General features: G+C 44.7%; 1 protein-coding gene across 1 annotated transcript in view; it reads right to left on the bottom strand.

The window, feature by feature from the left end:
• Positions 1 to 964: 964 nt before the first annotated feature.
• Positions 965 to 24550, bottom strand: part of CLSTN3 (calsyntenin 3) — a gene marked incomplete at its 5' end in the record, with an annotated part of 41320 nt that continues 17734 nt past the window's right edge. Inside the window, 13 exons of the mRNA XM_081317950.1 lie at positions 965 to 1356; positions 1437 to 1654; positions 4147 to 4282; positions 4396 to 4541; positions 7234 to 7404; positions 8626 to 8852; positions 10841 to 10989; positions 11171 to 11328; positions 11814 to 11870; positions 12701 to 12863; positions 12979 to 13091; positions 17077 to 17346; positions 19095 to 19280. Coding sequence (XP_081174076.1) covers positions 1189 to 1356; positions 1437 to 1654; positions 4147 to 4282; positions 4396 to 4541; positions 7234 to 7404; positions 8626 to 8852; positions 10841 to 10989; positions 11171 to 11328; positions 11814 to 11870; positions 12701 to 12863; positions 12979 to 13091; positions 17077 to 17346; positions 19095 to 19280 — 2162 coding nt within the window. The 3' untranslated portion in view covers positions 965 to 1188. The remainder of the gene's footprint in view (positions 1357 to 1436; positions 1655 to 4146; positions 4283 to 4395; positions 4542 to 7233; positions 7405 to 8625; positions 8853 to 10840; positions 10990 to 11170; positions 11329 to 11813; positions 11871 to 12700; positions 12864 to 12978; positions 13092 to 17076; positions 17347 to 19094; positions 19281 to 24550) is intronic.

Genomic DNA, 24550 nt, shown 5'->3' with positions numbered 1-24550 from the left:
TAGATGCATATACAAACACACATATGTATATAAATATTCTGGAATACACACACCACACACATATAAAACACACTTCTGACTTAGATTACCAGTTTGACCAAAGTCCTATTGCCCACCTTCTCCAAAAATGTGACTGTCCTTTCCTCTGCACATTCTACTCTTCTGCTTGCCAAATAAATCCCGCAATTCACAAGACTTTAGGCCAAGGAGACTTCTGAAGTGGTCAACTGTGAACAAAACTCTGCTGACTTGAATCCCTTTACCCTCTTTTTGCCGCACCAGGTAGGAGCATTTGCAAGACAAAAAAAAAAGCTTGTTTCTGAAGAAAGAGGCTCCAAAATCCAGAGTGTACATTTTTAAAATCCTTTTTTTATTTTAAAATGTGTTCCATTCCCTTTTCCATATCATATTTCCTTCACTTGCTTGAATATTATTGACAATTTTACAAAGCGACACAAGCTGCAGGGGGTATTTTTTGTTTGTTTGTTTCTTTGCATCAAACAATAACAACATTGAAAAAATATACAATATTATATATATATAGTATTTTGGGAATTCTGATGTACCCCATGTGTTGTCCCTCCCTGCTCCTTTCTCCTTTCTCTCTGCTTACGTAGCATGCCAGTTGATTTTCTCCTCAAGTGTAGCGGCAATCCTAAACTGGGAACTGAGTCGGGGGCCCCGGCCCCACCAGTTCAAGCCAAAAGCTTGCAGGTTGAGAGGAACTAGGAATCCCAAGAGAGAGAAGGGCTCTTGTGAGCCCTGCTGTTGGGTTGTTTTTAATGAGGATCAAAATGGATACACTTTGGGCCCAGGGAAGCACTAACCTCAAGAGGCAGACCAGAACCAGAGCAAAATTAATGGCTAACATAGGATTAAAATATACAGTAATGCTCTCGCAGAGCTCCCAATTGTTTCCATGAGCTTTGGCTAAGGAACTTCCTGGAAGATTGACCCTCCCCCCACCCCATGGTAATTTAGAGAGAGAAGATGCCAATTAGGTCTTTTGCCTCATGCACCGAAACTGTCCTCACCAGTCCATTGTGCAAACAATGGAGAAAACAAGGAAGGGGAGAGGGGTAAAATGTAAATAGAGAAAATGTGTAGAAACGGGCCATATCCCCAATTATTAAATATAAGCATGACCTTTTGGTGGTGGTCTGCTTTTGCCCTGTCCGTTCTATCCCGCTAGTAGCGACAAGAGGCATCATGCTTGCCCACAATGCGCCGCTCATTGATGGCATTGCTGGTTAGGCTGTCAGGTGATTCAGAATCGCTGCTGTCTTCCTCTTCGGCTGCTTCCCTGGCTTTGGATTCATCAGCCTCTGCTGCTCTCTCCTGGCAGCTCTGGTACGACTGCGGAAGGGAAAGGATGCAGGGACTGATCCAAGTTAAACATGGCCTCTTCCCACCCGTCCACCCCTTGTTTCACTCACCTCCATGGGGTTGACAATAATGGTGAGGGCGGAATCATCCCAGAACATCTCGTTCTCCTTGGCCCTGGCACTCCCCTGGCTTCCTGCAGACTCCCCAGAGCCCTCTCGTTCACTCCCTCGCCTGTGCAAGGAATGGATGCGCAGCACACCTAGGATTACCATCAGTGCAAGGAAGCCCACGCACACCACAATAATTATAGTGGCAGCACTAGGAACCACTGCAGAATAGAAAAGAGAAGAGAGGGAGAGCCCAAATCAGCTGGGAAATAATGTTTGGTGGGCACTTTTGAGGGGGAGGGTCATATAGAGTGCATAAACAACTTTTTGCAAGAAGCAAAGATCTACAAGAGAATGGAAAATGTAAGCGAGATGGAATGAATATACAAATAGGATCCCTAAATCGGTGGTAGGTACCAAGGACTGACCACTGTTATTACATTCAGATATTTTGGAAAGCAAGGAAAATGTTACTAACAAAAATTGGAATAGCAGTAGAACTGTTTAAAAGCTTTCAAGAGGGTGCAGTTGCTTGTGCCTGTAAAGAGTAAAGGAGTCCCTGCAGATTTTACTCCACCAATTGACTATAGGGGACGGTGCTCATCTCCATTTCAAGGGCCACTGAACCAGTGCTGCCTGAAGACGTTTCTGTGGTCATGTGGCTGGCACGACGTCACGGAGCACTATTACCTTCCCAGCAAAGTGGTACCTATTTATCTACTCACATTTGCATGCTTTCGAACTGCTAGGTTGAGGGGAGCTGGGGTGGGGATGGGAGCTCAACCCATCACATGACTCGGGTCTCAAACTTGGGCTGCCAGGTTTCCAGCTGATGAGCCCAGCATCTTAACCACCGAGCCTTCGCACCACTTTCCGTGTCTGTTAAGCAGGTGTGGAAAAAATAGTGGGCAAGGGAGGGACCCATTTTCCTTCTCCCCATTTTACTTAAAGAGCAACTCAGAGGAACATTTGAGGCTAAACCACCCACACAAAATCCAGTTGCCTTCATTTTTCCAAACGGTTACATTTCTCTTCACCCAGGTATACAAAAATCAGGTCACGCTGTCTTCAAAGAGACAGTGACAGTAAAAGTGATTACAGTAATTCTGTAATGGAGAAAATAAATGTAACAAATAAAATTTGGTTTAGTGGTTAAGGTGCCAGGCAACAAAGCTTTGAGTTCTAGACCCACCTTAGGTATGAAGCCTGCTGTCAGACTTAGGAAGGAGACAATGGCAAACTATTTCTAAAAACCCTTCTCAAGAAAACTGCAGGGACTAGTCCAGGCAGTCACAAGGAAAAACTGACTCAAGTGCATAAAAATAAAACCTTTTACCTCCCTGTCTTTCGGACATGACCAGGGTCCATCCGAGTTCCTTTCTTTGCTTAATTCTATCAGACCCAAACGGATCCCCCCCTGCAAGCCCACATAACCAAAGAACATGAGCCACACATCCAAGGAATTCCAACATCCCACATTCAATCAGCCTGATGACCTCTGTTAGGCATATGGTGTTAGCCTACAATGTTGGGTTGAAAATATATTAACCAAGATATTATGTCTTTAAGAGGTTAATTGGCCAATGGGTGTGTAAGTGTTCTCATGGCCATAAGAGGGAGCTAGGAACGTAGCTTCTTTCTCTCTCTGAATTCACTGCTCTCTACTATTACTGTTTTTGCTCTGTTACCTGAACTGTGTATTGACCTCTGGACCGGTAAGAAGACTTTGTATTTTGGATTACTCCTTGGACTGTTGCTACTGTGTATGACCTGGACTGTTTATTTTTGACTGTGCATTTTTGATTTTACACCACCTCAAAAGTAAACTACTTTTTGCTTTTACAACTCAGTGTACTCTTGTGTGACTTTTACTACTCTCAGTACCCTTCCTTGTCTGTGCAACTCTTTGGTAGCACAAGGAGACCTCTGCACAACAAATTCCTTAACAACCTCAACACTCCATCTCCTCCTCCTGTTTCCCAGCCCTGCTACTGCTCCTGAAAGGGCAGTTTTGCCCAACCATAGAAATAACCCCAGGTACAGAGACAAGGACCCGCCTAGCTTCACTTAAATTGCACAGCAAATTGGATTTTCCTTCCCCTTCTATAAAAATCTTCACTTTGTTGTTTGAGGGTCCCTCTTTCTTCTAAGGAACCCAACTATCAATGCAATAAACATGATTCTTCCTCCTGGACGTTGGGTTCGATACCTCTCAAGACAGTTCAACCTCAATGTTATGAAGGGTTATTAGACTGTTAAATAAGAACTGCAAAAAAGATAAAGCCATAGATAATTTCGATAATCATTTAAGTGACTATCATGCCGTTAAAACATGAAAATGCTTTACGGCAAAAGGTTTCTTCTCTCCAGCACCCAAAGAGTAATCACAGCAATGCAGTTTTGCTCAAATATATTCTGAATGCAGTTATTGGCTCTTCGTGAAATCTGGGCAAATGGTTTTATTTTACCTCTACACTGGGCTTAATTTATTTCTTGATGCATGTAAGACTCTCTTGAGGGATTCTTTCTCAGCTTACAAGCCTCCTAATGTATTCCATCTCCTTTACTATAATTGGTCTGAATAAAATTATATGGAGGAATCCATTTGAGGTCTGCTGGGACTCATCTGTTTGGGACTAAAATTTTATCTGCTAACCTGTTTTCTCTTGTTACCATTTCATAGTCTGTATTTAGTATATCAACTGGTACATACTGGAATTACGGTGGACATTAGCCAGACTGTGTCCAGAAAGCTCTGGAGGCAGATGGTGGCCTCGATGTGTGAATTGCTGGCCACTCATAATGTGGTTGGGATGAGCCCCTCGATTCATATTATGGAGGACATTCACCTGTAGAGAGAAATTAAGTTCAAATTACTTTATTATCCCACTGATTATTATTATCCTACTTCAGTTATTCACAAGAGACTTTTGACCATCCTGTACTCCCTTGTGAAACTTACCTCAACAGTGAACTCATTGCTGGAGTAACGCCCATTCATCTCAGTGCAAGAAAGACGAAACTTTCTTTCATAAAGGGCTGCACCGTGGCGGATACAATAGGAGATCTGGTGAAGGATTTCTTCATACACAGCTATGCTCTCCACCCCTACATGTGAGAAAAGAACAGCAAGACTCAGGTGTGAAAAAGGATGGCAGGTGGACCACGTTCAGACTTGACTGTTTTTCTGCTCTGTGTTTCATGAGATGTTATTATATTTTACGGTATATTAAATTTATAAACTGCCTGGGATGGGATGGGATGGGATGGGATGGGATGGGATGGGATGGGATGGGATATGATGGGAAGGGAAGGGAAGGGGATTAGAAGGCTAACTAAACTTAACTTACAAATAAAGAAAATGCGTGGAGTGAAATAGTATGAAAGACATAATGGAAAAATACAGGAAAACAGCTACTTAACCTTTAACTTGCCACTGTTGTTTCATTCCCTCCTCTCTTCATATTTCCCACGACAGAAAAATCTAGACTCTTTACCTCACTAGCATCTAGAATCCTGCAGCAGGAAATGATCTATGCAGCCAATCTACAACTGTTTTTTTATCCCATCATTTAATTTTTTCACAAGCTGAACACGAGGCCACCCAAACTTGTTCTTCTAATGCTTTTCCCCCTCAATGCTCCATTTCTCCCCAAGACCAATTTTATTACTGTTTTGAGTTAATTGTGACTTTTAGGTGCTGTATGGGGGTGGGGGGAGGCAATTTAGTCTTAAGGAAGCAACTGGAAAAACTTTTAATCAGGAAACTGAAATGAAGCTGGAAGAGACGTGAGGTAGAGAGAAAAAGCCAGAAATCAGTCTTATGGACAAGCCAATAAGCAAAGCAACTGTAATTGGCCTCCTGGAGAAACATAAAGACAGAGAAAGAGAGACTGCATTAATAATAACCAGGGTTTTTGATTTATCGAAATTGAAGACCAGATGAGTTTGTCTGTAGTACTTTAATGTAGCTGCAATAGCTCTCTTCAGTCCAATTGGGGTTGGACTAAAATAACAGCAGCAGCCTTGGCATAAAGAAGTATTGGGATTTTCTGTTGTGCTAAGTTGGGAAGATGAAAGTCTGGGTTATGTGAAAAATCAGTCAAGGAATTAATGTAGAGATTGAAAAGGGAAGGGCCCAAAATAAATCCCCGATGACTCCTTTTTGTAACTTATTGATCCAGATAAAGTCCCTTGGGGGATACACCTAACTTTTAAGGACAAGTTGAGACATAATTTTTGTATGAGGTAGAGGAAGCGTCTAATGGTACATTTTAATTTTTCCCAGAGGGCATTTCCCTATATTGGATTGAAGGCTTGTTCAAAGTTGAGGAAGGCCATAAAAAGATATTTCTTTTCAGATGTATATTTTTGTACAAAGTGACAAAGCATCAAGATATGATCAATTGTTGATCTCCCTTCCCTGAATCCAGCCTGTCTTTAATTATGCCTTCTGAGATTATCCGGTCTTGAGGTTTGTATTTTAGGTGCTTAGCATTTAACTAGCTAACAATACTCAACAGACTTATGGGACTTTAGATACATGGGTCCTTTTTATTCTCCTTTTTATAGATAGTTACAATAATTGCCATTCCCCAGTCTCTTGGCATATAACCAGTCTGGTTTATAAATGTGAAGAAAGATGCTCATAAGGGTGCCCAACAGCTAGGGCTCTTTTTAATTATTTCTAGTAGAACACAATCAGCACCAGGAGTGCATTAATAATAAACTTTCCACCAATTCCTCCACAGAATGTCTACCGGTAGCACAGTTTGCAAAGCATAAGGCACTTAGGAAGAAATCTGAATGTCTCAAAGAGAAGAATAAGAAACGAAAACTTCCTTCTTACTTTTATCCTGATAGTCCTTTTGTTAGTAGAGCTTTGAGAACAGTGAAGCCTCTTAACATTCAAGCACTCTGACTGTCAAGGCAAGACTGTACCACCTAGCTGACATTCTCAGTCATGTGAATTATACATAACGGTGCAAAAGGTCCTTTCTCTACCATTGCCATACTAATGTTGGAGCAGAGCACTAACAGATAACTATCAATACAAAAAATAAAGAGTAGTTGTGGTGGCGTTTGGAATATAACCGATTTGGTTACCTCTTTCCCATTGCCTACCACCCTAAAATGGAATTTCTCTTAATGGTTTGTTTCCAAACCATTATTGTACTGGAGTTAAGCTAAGGAGAAAATAAGACTAGAGAGAGCGATACTTTCCACACATACCCCATCAATACAATTTATTTGCATTAACATTTATAATGTGTACCATATAAAGTGTAATGAGATATGATATGTGACATGATACAATATATTATACAATATCGCTTTGTCTAGAACAGGGGTAGGCAACCTCGGCTCTTTTATGACTCATGGACTTCAACTCCCAGAATTCCTGAGCCAGCCAAGCTGGCTCAGGAATTCTTGGAGTTGAAGTCCATGAGTCATAAAAGAGCCGAGGTTGCCTACCCCTGGTCTAGAACCTTGACAACTTTAAGATGTGTGGATTTCAATTCCCAGAATTCCTAGCCTGCATGTCCTTGGGTAGCATGCTGGCTGGGGAATTCTGGAAGCTGAAGTCCAAACATCTTAAAGATGTCAAAACTGAGAAACACTGGTCTAGAGGATTGGAACAGAGACGGCTTTAAAACAATGCTATTATTGCTGCTAGTTTGACGGTGTATATGCAACAGTTGCTAGTTGGCAGAACAAGAGTTTTAGTGTCTTTAGGGATGTTGACACAAAGGAGACGAATAATGCCAGAAGGAAAAAAAACTATTCAGGTGATGCATACCTGTGACAGTGAGATAGGCTGAAGTATTCATGAGCTCCAGACCTCGCTGCTGGAGGGAGGCTCCGTCCAAGAGCAGATATTCTCGTTCAGGATCCAGTTCTTCTCCAATCAGGGAGATCTCACAACCATCAAGGTTGTGAACAATCTCGTCTGACATTCGTGTATCTGCCACTGCCAGGAAGAAAAATTATGAGGAAAGATAATAAAAATATGTAATTGTCATATGAAGGTTTAAAAAAACCCATTACCTTTATAAAAAGCTGAGGCACTGGAAGTCCAGGCTAATCATATTTTGGGCAAGATAAAATATTTTAAGTATCAAAATAATGGCTTTAATGACAACACAATCAATTTTTAGTTGCAAGACAATAATTACCTGCTTTCCTGCACTTTTACAAGCAGAACAAGCAAAATGTGCCACCTCTGAAGCAGAACAAGCAAAATGTGCCACCTCTGAATTTACCAAGATAATAGAATTAACTAAAGCACTGCAGGCAAACAACAGCTGATTTCATGCAAGCCATTGTTTCAAATTTTAACTTTCTCTTTATACTGTATGATCATCGTCATATTGTAAGGATCACTGTCATAACAATTGTAAAATGCACTATATAAACAGTAAGCATTCTTACATGCTTTGGGAAGTCTGGCTAACTACTAATGTATCAATATATCAATTTAAAACATTTACAGTAAAATGTGCTTCTTTGTAACATGATGGGATCACTCAAAAGATTTCCTATTGTTGCTGTGTTCCCTTTGCTACTGCCCCTATCTTGCCTCTCTTTTTCTTAATTTAAGCACATATTAATTTCATATCTTGCATAATCTTGCCTTTGTGGCTCCATCCTCACTTTCCTTCTGCTATTGGCAAGCTTAACAATAAGTTCATTGTGCTTTATAGCCTTCTGCTATTTTCTGTTTCCAACCTTCTTTCTCCTCTGAGTGGAAAGGAAAGGCTAGGCTTAGTTTATATGTTTCACTAAACCACTGTTTGGTTAGTTATGTTTTAGTTACACTAAATTAATCCAGAGCAATCCCAAAACTTCATCATCCCCCAGCTATTTCTTGTGGTTCCATGAGCACACCTTCAACATTTGGAGACCCAACTTTCAACTGTGCAGTGTTAAACCCTTTTTAAAAATAAATTAGCTCTCAAATAGCTAGGCTAAGTTTCTGGTAGGTTTGCTTTAAGTAAAACATCATCCGCAGCCAAAGGGCTTCTTCCAACTCATTCCACAGCATTAGTGCTCCTTGCTACCACTGCTACAATCCTATGACCCTCCAAAAAGAGTTTGGGGTCTTTCAGCAAAACCACTTTTGCTTACTAATGCCTGGTTCTTCCTTGCCCTGCCATGTCCCACAGCATCTGTGTCAGAAGACTCAGCTGACCTGTGCCATGCCAGCTCTCATCTTTCTTGGCCTCCACCTGGTGTGAAATGGAGCAGGAGATCTGGAGGTCGGGAAAAAGGAGGACTCCGTCCTCATCTTCAAACTCAGAAGCAGGCCGGGCAAAGTGGGAACTGCCACGCAGTGAGATCTGTGGAGCATCTGGCTGAAGCACAACCACGTAGCCTTCCACGTCTGGTATGGAGACACACGATTCTTCACTAAAGCACCTAAGAGGATGAGAAAAACAAAAAATCCCTAAGCCCTTCCTTGCCTCATTATCTCTGCCAAGGTGACTCTGATCTAAACTGGGTGTCTGGCTGTTTATTTTAAAAGAAAGTCTACAGCAGACATGTCAAACACAAGGCCCGGGGGCCGGATCCGGCCCGCGAAGTGGTTTCATGTGGCCCACGAAGCCATCCTGGAAACAGTGAGGGAACGGCCCCCACTGCCTTGGCCCTGGCCCAGAGACCCTCCTTCTGCCAGAGACCCTCAGATCTGTCCCACTCCTGCCCAGGCCCCCATAGGCACCCTTGATGCGAACGATGTAGAGATGGCCACGCCCACCCAGTAGGCCATACGCACTCTAGCCACGCCCACCCAGTAGGCCACGCCCACCCAGGCCACACCCACCCGGCCCCCTGAGGGCAACCGCAATGCTGATGCGGCCCTCAATGAAATTGAGTTTGACACTCCTGGTCTACAGTGTATCCCAGCCTTGGCAGTTGATAGCACTTAACATTGACAAAAATCAAATAAAAAACAAATTCAGGTTAAAAGATAAAAACAGAGAGAGAGAGAGAGAGAGAGAAGTTTAAAAACGAAGGGAAAGCTACCACAAATAGGTAGATCACACAGTTTAGCCTGCTGAAGCCTTTGGCTTATTTAACTATATATTGGCTTTCATCCTGCTTTTTAAACAATTTTTGTATACAGATGGCTTACAATCTAAGCAGATCAGGGTTTCTGGAATGCAAAATGAAGTGATTATACATAAATAGGCATTTATGTCTACTTTGGCCTGAGCTAATCGTTCTGAGCTGGAGCTTTTTGCCCGACAGTTTAGCCACAGAATCTTGGCTCCTTGGCCAACGACTGAGGCTAGAATGTTCTGCTCAGTCCCGTGGCAATCACCATTAAGTGCTGCATATTCTTCTCCAGTCGAAAAATAGTCCTGCTTTTTTTTTGTTTAGATTGTTTGTATAAGAACTAGAGCTATCAGTCAGAGGAGAAGGAGAAGATTTTATTGGTCTATCTTCTCCTCTGCTTGTTCAGTATAGATTCTGCACTTTCACCTGAAATTCTTTTAGCATTCCTAATCAAGAGAGCCAGTTTGAAATCAGGATTCTTCCTTAGGCATGAAAGCCATCTGGGTGACTTTGGGCCAGTCACTCACTCTGAGTTCAACCTGTTACTAGGCATATAAGCCCTTGAGCAAAGGGAACAGAGCAAAAAAAAAAAGACAGGATAAAAATATAAATATAAATAAAATAATCAGGAGCAAATACAATGCAGCAAGTAAGACACAAATAAGGAAACACACACATAAAGAGTTTTGGTTTCATTCCCATTTGTACCATAAACCCAACAGCTAAATTTAGAGCTTTGACTGTCATCTTTTAGCTCCAAGTGGCTAAACAACAGTTTTAGGGTTAGGATTTAGGCCAGGGAAAGACCTCCATCTTTTTACTCCCTTGTTTTCCCAATTCAAATCTTACCAACCCTCAAGAAAATAAGACAGAGAGAGAGGGAGCTAAGTTCCATCCTCTGATTCCCCCGCTCAGTCCTCTGGAGGCTTTGGACTGAAAACAAACCGATTTCCAGTATCTCATTATCCTGGCACATCAGTAACATGTCCCTAAGATAGGGGGAAATACAGAACTCACATTTTTCACAGATGTTGTTCTAAGAACAAACAGTCAGTGGTGAAAGTCTGTGAACCTCACATGATTTCTCACATTTTTTTCACCTCCCATAAAGAAATCATTACCCAAAGATTTGTTTTCCTTTTGCCTCCATCCTTTCCCCATACATCCCCCCACCACCACCGCTTTCCTCAGCCTAAAAAGTCCCGGTTGCCTCTTTAAAGCACATGCACACTGCAAGCAAAGAAGTGAACTGACAATCGGGGTGACAGAACAGCACCGGCTCTGAAATGTAAACAAGAGTTACAGCTGCCAGGAGGCTGTTGCGCAGCTTCAGTGACGATCCTACTTACTTGACAGCAGTGGTCAGTTTGAGAGGCCGGACTCCAGGAGTAGCAAAGCGCAGGGAGTTCATATAGGCCACATGCTGAATTGCCCGGTTGAACGTTTCGACATCGTCCCCCTCCAAAATGAGAAGGGACTGAGAGGGGTTGACATGCACCTGTGGGGAGAAGAGGAAGGAGGCTGTGAGGCAGCCTTTGCTGGAAGCGTGAAGGACTGCCGTCAAGAGACACGAGGAGACTCTCCGGTGGGCAGGAGCAGGCACGATCCGGGAAGCCAAGCCAAGGTGCTAACAGGGCAGGAAGGAAGGTCATGCCACCAGAAGGCAGGGGAAGGTATACCTTCATCCCTTTGCCAAGGCTGTCAAAGTCGCTGTAGTCCAGCCCTTCACGACAGGCATAGAGACACTCTATCACCTCCCGGCTCTCAAGGCTGCCAGGGCGAATAGTGAAGCCAGCCAGATAACCATGGAAGAAGTGATGAATCGGCAGAGAGTCTCCTAAAGGAGGATACAGGAGGAGGGGTGGTGTGAGAGGCAGGTGAAGAGACAGGAGAAAAGAGAAGAGAAAAGGAGGAAGCATGGGAAGAGCGACAGCAAGGTGGGGAGGGAAAGAGTCTTGGATATGCAGCCAGATGAGAAGCAGAGCAACTGCCCCATAGAAGTTGGAGGGTGGCATAGTGCGCAGAGCCTGTCTTCTCTGGGTGCTTTCAGAGAAGAATCGGTTCCCCAAAGCTATCCCGCCTCCTAACACCTGCCATAGCTCAGATTCGGTGAAAATTTTAACCGTGCTCTGTGTCAGCTTCAATCCCTCTCACAAGCTGCAAAACCACCCTCCTGTCCAGAAGCTGCTACACTGCTAGATTATCGTGGTGCCAAGACTTCCTTCCCGGATGTGAAGGGAAGGAAAAGATTGTGGGAAAGGGAAGTCTCATGCACGAACAATGATGAGAGCCATGCTTGGTGGCACAAGGAATGTCGTGTACCTTGTCCCAAATCAGTGGAGTTCTCATTCCCTTTTATTTTTTCCTTGTTTCTCTCCTCTGCACAAGGAAAAACAAAATCAAAACACTGAATGAGAGTCATCCTGTGAGGATTGTCTGTGACCGAGGAGGGCTTAAGATATCACTAAAGCTAGCTGTAAACCCTGGAGATCTGAGAAATGAGCTTGCTGCTTTTTAAACCACTAAAATTATCCAGAGGCACTACATGGTGTGAATATGGGAGGGGTTAGTGGGGAGAGGCCACAAAATCTTTCCAGAACTTTCTACTTCCAAGCCAGGTTTCTGGAAAGGTGAAACGTTTTTCTGCTAAGAAAACACAGCACCGATTGTTTCCATTCCTTGACAGACAATTTGGTCCTAGATATGTCACTAAATTGACTAAAACAAACTTTCTTTCTGGAATTAACCTAAACTGTGGTCAGTCAATTACAGTATTCTATGGAATTGGGCTTCAATAATACTTGTATGACTATTGAAACCATTTCATTGCATTATCTGCTACAATTAAGCCTTCCTTGATTTTTAAAAAAAACCTACTTGCAAACCTAACCAGCACCACCCCTTTATCCACTCCATCTCTGGGAATATTTATATTGTTTTTGTAGTAAAACACCCAAGAGACACATCTTCGTGTAAAACTAATGGATGTGCTGATCCCTAGTGAAACTATTCACAGTGTAATTTATGCTCTTAACTGGACAAATATACTTCACTTTGGTAATGGTTTCCTTCCTTTCCTTTCTTTTTTCTTTTTGAAAAAGGTTCTGTTTACTTGCTTCTTTCCTGGAAGTGGGTGTTTTTTTTTAAATCTTTACACCTTTCTTTCCTTCTGGCTGCTTTTTATTTCTGCCTTTATGGACCCTACTTACCAGCCCAACATGCTCCAACCATGAGGGAAGATTCACGCCGTGGTGGGTGGATGAGACCATTGTCATGGATCAGAGCGGGGTCATAGGAGACACCGTCTACATAAAGCGTAACGGTGGGGGACTCCAGGTTCAGAGCGTAATGGTGCCACTCGTCATCGCAGACCTGCGGCCAGAAAAAAGGACACACACCCCTGTGAGCCTGGTACAAGCAAGCAAGAGAAGGGCGGCCATGGAGACAGCAAGGGAACACAGCAAGGCACAAGCAGACGCCTTCTCACCTGCTCCAGTTTCCAGAGGAACTTGACGGGTCTTGCACTCTCCAGCAATGGCCAATACAGGAAAGCTATACGGCAGCCATGCACAGTTAAGGAGTAATGGGAGTACCCATCTTCTGCAGGTAGAAAGAAAGGACCCCGAGTGAATCAGCAAAATGGTGATCTCCTTGTCCCAATTTATTGAGATTATTTGCAGTGACATTGATTTTAGTTCTCCTTATTTACTAGGAACAAGCTGTGATGTCTGCTACTTGAGCCCAAAATAACATAGACTGCTCATTTTTAGAATGGTAGAGGCGGTAGACCTTCTTTTTCCTTAAGCTCTCAGAACAGACGCTCTATATGTCACGTCCTTACACACAAGGCTTTACATAATTTCCACTCTGAATGGGAGCAGTGATATTTTTTTTTATTGTTACAGTATATCTCTCACTGGAGAAAACAATTATGTATGGAAGAGTTAGAAGTAAAAGGAAAGTAGGCTGCCAAAGAACAAGATGGCTGGACACCATCAAAGCTGACATCAGCCAGAGCACAGAGAAACTCAAAGTGTAGTAGTGCAAGACTGGAAGACGGGAAGAGACCCTGGCCCACAGAATCACCAAGAGTTGGACAGGATTGAATGGGTAACATCAACATCAACAACTGTGCATTTCATGTGTGGTTTTACTTGTCTTGACCACCAGGAGGCAGTGCATGAACATTTTTGTCCTATTTGGGACTCACCAGATATACAGTAGCTCCAGATCCTTCTATAGCTGCAGCCCACTAGTGGGCTGTGAGGCAACCGGGTCACAGAAATGGTTGGCGAGCGCACACACATGCACGTGCATCCTCACTTTTGTGAGCAGCATGTGAGCATATGTGTGTGCTCCATGTGTGTAAACAGCAGGCAAGCCTGCACGCTGCCCACACAAATGGAGCTGCGTGCACACGTGTGCTTGCCAGCCGCTTGCATGGAACCATCCTCCCCCCCTGCAAAGCTGGAAAAGTTGGGGGTCCCTGTTCTAGGGGGCTCAAACCCTTTGGAACTCATGGGCCATTAAACTTTAGCTATATAGGGCTTTAGTTTTAGGAGTGATGCTAAAACCTTGGTGCTCAGTGGTATTGCAGAAAGGCTTACTATACAGGGAGAGATTATCTTTAGGATGGTATGTACAGTCCACCTTCTTTTTTCTTAAACTCTCAAATCAGAAAGATGTAGATGTTATACATATCATGCCCACATGAGGAAAGGGGATTTTCTCTACTTTTGTATAATGTATATCTGTGGTTTTCCTATTTATATTCATCATCAGGAGCCAGTACGTGACCAGTTTAATACTGTTTGGGACTGCTTGTTGTAAAATCTCATATAAAACTATGAAGGGTAGTGGAAGTCACCTCATGCACGAGGGGATGAGATTCATCTTCATTTCTCTGAGTGCAGGGCCCAAACAGGATGAAAGCAGCTGCATATTGCCTCCTAGTGGTCAACATAAGTATAGTTTGACTATACAGTATTTGCATGCTTTCATGCAGAAAGACCTGAATGCTAGAATTGGCTCAGTAATGACAATATATAATTCCAGTGGTTCGGCCTGCCTGTTCCAGAAGCAGAAAAAGATATTTAACTACAAAGTACAGTAAAGAATAATCTTCAGCAGCATGTAACAGGATAAGGGAAAGCTGAAAGAGTATACGAGCAGAAAAGTATTGTTTGCATTTCATTTTGACCCGGGTAATGTTGAACTCTCATCTTCTTGCAAGCGGCTCATTCATTTTCACAATACTAGGGAACATTCCCTTGCTTTCAGTTAGGTGGAGAATGAAATTGAGATAGAGGATTTCAACTTCCACTCTGCTTCGAACACCATTTTCACTGATGTCACTCATTTGTGGGCATGGCAACATGTAAAAAAAGCAAGCAAGCAAGCAACCAGGCTATAACAAAGCCTGTGCTTGGTTTTCAAGGAAGAATAAATGTCCATTGTTAACAAAGACGTTAACAAGAGGCTCTTATTTTATCTTATTTCACCGTACACATTTCACAATGACAGGTAGTCCTCGGTTTATGACCGTTTATTTAATGACTATTTGAAGTTGCAGTGGATTTCAATAAATTGGCTTACAACCAGTCCTCGTAGTTCCAACCAGTGCTGCATCCCTACAGTCAGATGATCAAAATTGGGGCACTTGGCAATCGGCAAGTATTTACAAAGACTGCCGGGTCCCAAGGTTACGCGGTAGCCATTTCCCAGAGATTTCCATCAAGCAGAGCCAGTGGAAGAAGCTGTACTCATTTAATGACTGTGAAATTCACTTAATGGCTGCAGTGATTCGCTGAATGGCTACAGCAAAAAGGTTGTGAAATCAGGCATTTCTCACTTAACAACTGCATCACTTAGCAATGGAACTCCCAGCCTTAATTCTGGCCGTAAGTGAAGGACTCCTACGTGCACTTGCACCAAAAGCCTAGCAAAATGCCTCCTGAAGACTGAATGTAATTTCCTGATCCTCCTCGCTTTTATTGAGTCATGGTTCCATATCTACATGTTGCAAACGTGTTAGGCGTGATAACCAAGAAACCTGAGGTGCAGAAACCCATTTTGATCTGATTTTAGCATACCAGACAGAGATAAGGGCCCTAGTCTCAAAAGTAGCCAAGGCGCTGCCCTGTGGACCTGCAAATGGTTTTTTACCCACATACTAGCACACATGCTTCATTTGCACAAAGTGCAATTAGCGTTCATTGTTAGTGGAAACTATTTTAACACGCATCACATTACAGCACTGAGAATTAATGCACTATCCCTCCATGTTCCTTCCTCATAGCAATCAGGTATTAAAAAGCATTCACTTATATCAATTGAGATCACTCCAAAGCTTCACTTAGCTGCAACCTCTCTGTGGCAGGGAAAGAACCAGCCACTTGGAAGAGCTGGGGAACAACCCACAAAAACTCCTGGGTTCCTACTGGATGCCACAACAGCAAAGGGAAAGCATTGTGCAGCACACTGCCAACATCATCATGTGTGCCAAAGCTGTGGGAATCCATGCCAACAACCACAAATGGTGTTATTCAATAGCAGAGTTGAGTTTTCATGGGAGATCAGCACTTTGGGAAAAGGTGAGTTTTTTAGTAGTTGCCGCCCCCCCTCCAGTGAAATTGCCACTTCAATAAAAAGCTTTAGACAACTTGCACTCATATGGGTAGTCCTGAACATACGGCCACAACTGAGCCCGAAATTTCCATTGCTAAGCAAAACAGTTGTGAGTTAAGCCTCATTTTATAACCTTTCATGCTACAGTTAAGTGAACCGCTGGTGTTGTTAAATTAGTAACACGGTTGTTAAGTGAATCTGGCTTCCCCATTGACATTTGCTTGCCAAAAGGTCGCAAAAGCTGATCACATGACCCCGGGACCCTGCGGCCCTCATAAATACATTCCAGTTGCCAAGTGTCTGATGTTTGATCACGTGACCGCGGGGAACCTGCAATGGTCATAAGTGTGAAACATGGTCATAAGTCACTTTTCTCAGTGCCATTGTAACTTCAAATGGTCATTAAACAAATGGTTGTAAGTTGAGGACCACCTGCAATGAGAGCTACAGTAACATTCAGTTTAATAGACCATATGCGACAGGGAAGTGTGTCTGTTAAATCTGGCTGTCTGTTAAATATGAATGTCTTATCACTGACATAATTTCTATCAGTGAGCTAATTGATGCTTTTATGCAGAACAAGTAACTTGATGCAAATGATATAAAACACCCTTAGAATGAATTTGTATAGTTCTACTATTATATCTAAACCACAGCAATGCACGTGTAAATAAAGTTTCATAGTATGGCCAGGATTCGTTTTTTTCACTATATCTGCCTATGCTCAATCTATCAATGTGCTTGAAAGGCTGGCTACTTTCTATGGCCCAGTTCTCCCAACATCTTAACTGGGTAAATAGCCAAGTTAGTTTACTGTGGAAACATAAGGCACTGCCAGCCTTAAAGTCCTCACTTCAATGGGAATACCCAATTTTCCAATAAGTTAATAGTCCCTGAATCCGCTGACCTACCATGTAATCTCTTCTGATGCTGGTCTAGGTCAATAAAAGGGTCTTACCACTTCTCATGGTGCTGCAGATGACCGTTTCCTCCTCCTTCTTGCCCTTGTTTGGCATCACCCCATGTTTCATCCACAGGGACAAGGTGAAATGGTCACTCAGTCCTTCAAGAGCTCCGGTTCCACTGCCCATGGGCACCTGGGTTGCCTGGCTGCCATTGAACCAATAGATGAGGCTGCTGTCCTGGCTGTAGTGGACTGAAAGGCGTGCTGTCCAGTTGGCCATGGGACCTGGCACTGGCAGAAGGTCTACCTCACCTCGGGCAGCACCTGGAGGGATGAGAGAGAGAGGAGACTCAGAATGGAGAAGGTCCACCTGATGGTGCCTTCTTTTGGGATAAAGCTGACCGGAAGATTTTGAGGCTTAAGATGGCTTAAGAGGTTTTCTACCTCCTTCTACAAATTAACATGAGGCAACTTTCATTCTTAAGCAACGATCTCCAAACTTGACATCTTTAAGACTTGTGGACCTCAGCTCCCAGATTTCTTGAGCTAGCATAGCTAGCAAAGGAATTCTAGGAGTTGAGGTCCACAAGCCTTAAAGCTACCAAATTTGGAGACCCCTCTTCTTAAGCAACCCCTATGAAATTACAGCAGTGGCAGAAAATAATCCCCAGCACAAAGAAATATCCTGTTGCTTTGGGTTGGATTTGCACAGGGAAACTTCCCAATACGTTGTGATCTTCAAATCTTATACAGGTAATCCCTGAGTTATGAGTGTTCACTTAACACTCATTCAAAGTTATGTGATGAGCACCCCCTAGTGCTTACGAGCAAGTCCCAAAGCTACAAATATTGCAGCACCACAGCAGTCGTTTGCCCTTACAAGTGACCGCAGTGGGTCTGCAACATTCACCCTGTTATTCCTTCCCTCCCCATTCCTGCCCCAGGTCTCCCTAGGCACCAGGCCTTCAATAATCCCCGGGCGAAGATCGAGATCCTTCGCTTTCTTGGCTGCTCCAGGCCTTTGGTGCGTTTGCAGAGAATGGAGGCCTAAAGTAACGCAAGATCATGTGAGATCAGTGGGGCGAGATCTCATGCTACTGATCTCACATGATCTCATGGTACTTTAGGCCTCTGTTCTCTGCAACAAACAATGGAACCAAAGCTGGGGGATGCTTCCACGTGCCTCCGGAGGCTGGATTGTGACCCTGGAGGCCTTTTCCAGGCTGCTGCGGCCTGGATTTGAGGCTGATGACTGTTTCTGCGATCACCCCCCGTGGCCCAGTCTGGGCTCTGGAGCCATTTTTCAGGCCACTGCCACCCAGATTTGAGGCCAGCAAATGCTTCCGCATCCCCCCCATGGCCCAATCGGGCCTGCAAAAGGCCTCAGGAGCCCAGATCGGACCGTGTGGGGTGCGTGGAAGCATTTGCCAGGCTCAAATGCAGATGGCGGTGGCCCAGATAAGGCATCCAGAGCCTGGATCAGGCTGGGGGGGTGGGGGGTCGTGGAAGCTTGCCCCAGCCTCAAATCTGGCAGCAGCAGGAACTGCGGCAGAGAGCGATCTTTCCCAGGTGAGTCTGGCACAGCAGGAAGGGAGGGGGAAGCATGCAGTATCTTAGTGGGTCAGGGAGGTCTTGGGGGCCAGTTCCAGCACTGGGCCCTCTATGGCCTTCTCCACCCTGAGATACCTCATATTCGCTTAACAAGCCACATGTGTTTTAACGAGCAAGGGAGTAATCTTGTACCTTGAACGAGATTCGCTCTACGAGTTTTCGAATTACGAGTGGAATGGGCAGGCTCCATTACACTCGTAACATGAGGACTACCTGTACTCATCACTTTTAACAATGCCCCAATGTCCTTCTGACCATCCATATTTTAGAATCTACATCATCTGATTTTTCTGGATGAAATACTCTGGAGACCTTGATTCATTGCCTATTACTGAGAAGGTTGACCTGATTTAGGTAAGGATTCTTTTAGAATATATTTCTATCCATTCTCTCTCTCCCCTCCCTCCCCTCCCCCCATATTTCTCCTCCAAACATAACTGGATAGGAAATGAATACATTACCACAGAGTTTACGCAGTGACTTCTCGGAGTAATTATCCCGATCACAACCTTTGGCCACATGATTTGTCTGTAACTCTACAGTAGCTTGGATGTTCCACAGAGGCTCATCACATGTCTCCAGATGGATGCTGGGGAAAAGGGCAAGGCTGCCTGTTCCAGGGATGTACTCAATTCTCTTATTCCAACCTGTTGCAGATTAAATTATATTAGAACATAGTGCTAGAGATTTTCCCCTGCTAGCTACTCCAGCCTAGACAAACCTCTGAGCTTCCTTTTTTTAAAAAAAAAAAATCAATTCATCACTATTCTAATTACATATAGATTATATTTTACCCACCCTTCCCTCTAGGAAACTGTGGTAGCAGCCTTTTCAGTTCTATTTAGAAATTACAGAATTCATTTATGTATTTTAAAAAAGGATGTTTCTGCTGGTAATAAAGACATACAGTAATATTGAAGACTCAGTCTTTTGACTGAGAGTTATAAGGACATTAGGGTATACCAGTGCTGCAAAGTTTGATGTCAAGAAAGATCAAGTCCACATGTGAAGGTCCAATTAAACTGATTTATTGCTCCTCATGCCTATGAATGGGAATATTTTCAACTATTTTTAACTCTAATCTTAATTTATTTTAATTTTTAATTTTAATTTATTGTACAGAGATCTTTAATTTTGTTGTTGTTAGCCGCCCTGAGTCCTTCGGGAGATAGGGTGGGATATAAGTCCCATTAATAAATAAATAAATAAATAAAGCTGCTAGGAGTTAGATAAGAGTCAATGGAATTTAAGGGGAAGTGGACTTAGCTGATTTTATTTTATTTATTTTATTTTATTTGATTTCTATACCGCCCTTCTCCCGAGGGACTCAGGGCGGTTCACAGGGCATATATAAATAGCAGTACAAAAATTAAAAGGAAATTAAACCAGTGCCCAATTAAAATACAACAATAATAGAATAATAAAAAACCAATTAAAAAACCCATATTCCCCCATCAGGCCAGACCAGCTAATTCAAATAAGTGGGTCTTCAGCCCGCGGCGGAAGGATCGAAGGTCCGATGCCATCCAGAGCTCAACCGGCAGTTGGTTCCATAATGCCGGAGCACCCACAGAGAAGGCCCTCCCCCTGGGGGCCACCAGTCGACATTCCCTGACCGGAGGCACCCTGAGGAGACCCTCTCTGTGGGCACGCACAGGGCAGAGGGGAGTTGACGCCGGCAGCAGGTGGTCCTCGAGGTATCCCGGACCCATGCCATGTAAGGACTTAAAGATCATGACCAAGACCTTGAACCTCACTGGTAACCAATGCAGCTCGCGGAGCAAAGGTGTAACATGGGAGTACCGGGAAACTCCCAAGACAACTCTCGCAGCCGCATTCTGTACCAGTTGGAGCCTCCGAGTGGTCTTCAAGGGAAGCCCCATGTAGAGAGCATTACAGTAGTCTAGGCGAGAGGTCACGAGCGCATGAGTGACCGTACACAGGGCATCCCGGTCCAGATAGGGCCACAACTGGCGCACCAGGCGAACCTGGGCGAAAGCCCCCCTAGTCACGGCCACTATATGATCTTCCAGAGTAAGTCGTGAATCTAGGAGGACTCCCAAGTTGCGAGCCCTATCCACGGGGGGTAAGAACTCACCCCCCATAGAAAGCGATGGAACATTTTGAATGTCCCGGGATGCCGGAATGTACAGCCACTCAGTCTTGTCAGGGTTGAGTTGAAGTCTGTTCCTCCCCATCCAGACCCGAACCGCGTCCAGGCAACGGGACATCACAGCGAGGGCATCACTGGGGTGGTTTGGGGTTGAAATGAAAAGTTGGGTATCATCAGCGTATTGATGATACCCAACTCCAAAACCACGAATGATCTCACCCAGCGGTTTCATGTAGATGTTGAACAGGAGAGGCGAGAGAACCGACCCCTGAGGAACTCCACAAACGAGAGACCTAGGGGCCGATCTCTGCCCCCCTGCCAACACCGACTGCGAGCGTCCCAGGAGATAGGAGGAGAACCACTGAAGAACTGTGCCTCCCACTCCCAATCCCCTGAGACGCCGCAGCAAGATACCATGGTCGATGGTATCGAAAGCCGCCAAGAGGTCTAATAGGACCAGGACAGAGGAATATCCCCTATCCCGAGCCCTCCAGAGATCATTCACCAGAGCGACCAATGCCGTCTCCGTGCTGTACCCGGGCCTGAAACCCGATTGGTACGGGTCCAAATAATCCGCTTCATCCAGGACCAGAGGGAGCTGATGCGCCACCACACTCTCAACAACCTTCGCAAGAAAGCGAAGGTTGGAGACTGGACGAAAGTTGTTCAATACAGCTGGGTCCAAGGCAGGCTTCTTGAGGAGAGGTCTCACCACCGCCTCCTTCAAGACGGTGGGGAAATTACCCTCACTCAAAGAAGCAGATATAACCGCCTGGAACCAGCCTCGTGTCCTCTCCCTAGCTGCATAAACCAGCCAAGAAGGGCACGGATCCAATAAACATGTGGTGGAGCTCAGCCTCCCCATAATCCTGTCCACTTCATCAGGGGTCACAGAATCAAACTCCTCCCAGATAACATTGACAAGACCGCCCGTGTCCTGATCGTCAGACTCTGCCCAGCTGGAGTCCAAACCGGTCCGAATCCGAGCGATTTTATCCGACAGATGTTGACTAAATTCCTCGGCACGACCCTGCAAGGGATCCTCCCTCACCTCCTGATTAAGAAGGGAGCGAGTCACCCTAAACAGGGCGGCCGGGCGATTATCTGCGGACGCGATGAGGGTAGAGAAGTAATTACACCTCGCCGCCCTCATCGCTGCGAGATAAGACCTAATATAGGTTCTTAACCGCAACCGGTCGGATTCGGATCGGCTGGACCTCCAGCAGCTCTCTAGGCCCCGTTTCCGACGCTTCATCTCCCGGAGCTCCGCGGAGAACCATGGAGCTCGCTGGGATCTGCACCGGGTCAGGGGCCGCAAGGGTACAACCCGGTCAAGTGCCTCAGTGGCTGCCCTTTCCCAGGCTTCCACTAAGGCATCCGCCGAGTTGTGAGCAATGGAGGCAGGTGGGGACCCCAGCGCCACTTGGAATCTATCAGGATCCATTAAGCGTCTGGGGCGGTACCATCTAATTGGCTCTGTACCCCCACGGCGGGGGGTGGCAAGACGGAAGACCAGCCGCAGGAGGTGATGATCGGTCCATGACAGGGGCATAATAAATGGAGAGCCCCCACCAAGATCATCCAACCACCGTCCAGATAAGAAAATCAGGTCAAGAGTGTGGCCTCCCTCATGAGTTGGTTCAGAAATTACTTGCGTCAGGTCCATGGCCGTCATGGAAGCCATGAACTCCCGAGCTAGCTCAGATGAGCCTCCCAGGGATGGTAGATTGAAGTCCCCCAAAACTATAAGTTTGGGGAACTCAATCACCAACCCCGAGAGGATATCGAGCAGCTCGGGCAGGGCTGCCGCTGCGCGACTAGGCGAAATGTACACCAGCAGCAAGCCCAACTGCGCCCCAGAACCAAATCTCACAAAGAGAGACTCACACCCGACTATCTGAGGAACGGTGGTCTCCCGCGGACATAAGGTCTCCCTGATAATCACCGCCACACCCCCACCCCTACCTTGAGCTCGTGGCCGGTGTAGCACCCGGAAACCTGGTGGGCAGAGGTCAACCAAAGGGACCCCACCCTCTGGGCCCAACCAAGTCTCCGTGATGCAAGCCAGGTCCGCGTGCTCACCCTCAACTAAATCCCTAACGAGGGGAGCTTTGTTAACCACGGACCTGGCATTCAGGTACACCAGCCGGAGCTCAGGAGGCTGCACATCCTCGCTCCCGGAACCTTGGGGAAGAAGCAGAGGGTCGGAGCGCCTCACCGCTTGCAAATAGCAGAGACGGCCCTCCCGGTAACGATACGGCCCTCTGTCTATCCACCTGCTGCCGTTCCCCGTCGTGGGAATCGGTAGTCCCACGACCCGCTCATGAGCCTCGGAGACAACCACACCCTGTTCTCCCCCCGCGCGGTCAAACCCAAGTCTGGCCTGAGCCATGGTTGATTGGCCACCCCCCATAGTCAAACAACCCCCATCTCCCACCCCTCTCCCTAGCCCCATAAAAAATTTCGATAAAAAATTAATCAGGGGCCTCCTATTAAATTTGTGTTGACAGCCCCTGCCCCTGCGGCTATGTAGAGATTCTAGGCTGATTCCTCTTTTAACTCCACCTCCAGGTTCTGCCACTCTTTCCTCTACATTTGTTATGCAGTATAGGACTGACCTTCTCTGGGTTCAAAAGCTTACAGGATTAGGGTTACTTTAGCTTCCCACTAAATTTTACCAATCAGAATTCAGGGAGACTTGTTCTTGTGATTAACTGCTTCCAGTCCATTTTGCCACCCAAAGATTAACATTAATCTCATCAAATTCTATGAGGGGCAATCTTCTTTGAGTTCTTACACTCTATCAGAGTGCCTAATTCTCTTCCAATGCCACTAACTGTTGGACAAGTCTCCCATAACTTGGTCCAATATAAAAATCAATGGGACCTACATCAGAACCAATTGATTTGCACAATCACCCAGATAACACAATAGATGGAACAAATCCAACCACTGTTGGCTTCTGTTGCAACATGACATTTCTTACATAAGGCATTCTCATTGCATTCTGACACACCCAACTCCCACTTCCATATAACTAAGTGGGCAGAAGTATATTCTTATATATAACCGTTTTATGCTTCTTTCAACAACAGCAAAAAACATTTTTCACAACAGATTATTTACCAACCTCTACCTTTTAACAGCATTTACATGTCTTAGACTTTGCACACCTGTTTCTCTATCTTTAGAAAACATTCTAGCAAGGAAAACATATTTCCTGTAATATTTTGCCATCTATGTATTATTTGGAATATTCCTTTCATTTTTCCCTATCAAGTACCACTTTATTTTCAGATTCATACTCCTTGTAAAGGGACATCACCCAGTCTTACATGATTCCAGGCTCAATGCTGAATCGCTCGTTAAGAATTCCTTTTATTCTCATGTATAATTTACTTCCAATCACATACCACTCATATTCCGTTCAGCAATCAACTTTCAGCTCCATAAACATTTCATAATTCAGGTCTATCCATTTTGCCATGCGAAGAAATGAATAATTACATCAGAACATAGACTGCACGCTGCTACTTCATAAATCTTGTTCATTTCCCATTCCTCTGATAGGAATTCTACCATGCATCTTTTCTGGCATGCTTTAATTTTGTTACCTTCCCATTCGGTTAAGGAAACAATTCTGGCATTCTTCTAATCATCAAGCAGGGACATAGTCTTCACCCAGAGACACCCTCCAATTATACCCTGTACAGTTGCAGTCTTTTCATTTTTCAACATGCTCACAGCATTTGTTACTTCTTTTTCATCGTTGTTTCTTGAATACTAAAATTTACAGTATTTGTT

This window comes from Vipera berus (assembly GCF_964194415.1).
Source record: "Vipera berus genome assembly, chromosome: 2".
NCBI lineage: Eukaryota > Metazoa > Chordata > Lepidosauria > Squamata > Viperidae > Vipera > Vipera berus.
Note: the sequence above shows the minus strand (reverse complement) of the source record. Positions and strands in the feature narration are given on the sequence as shown.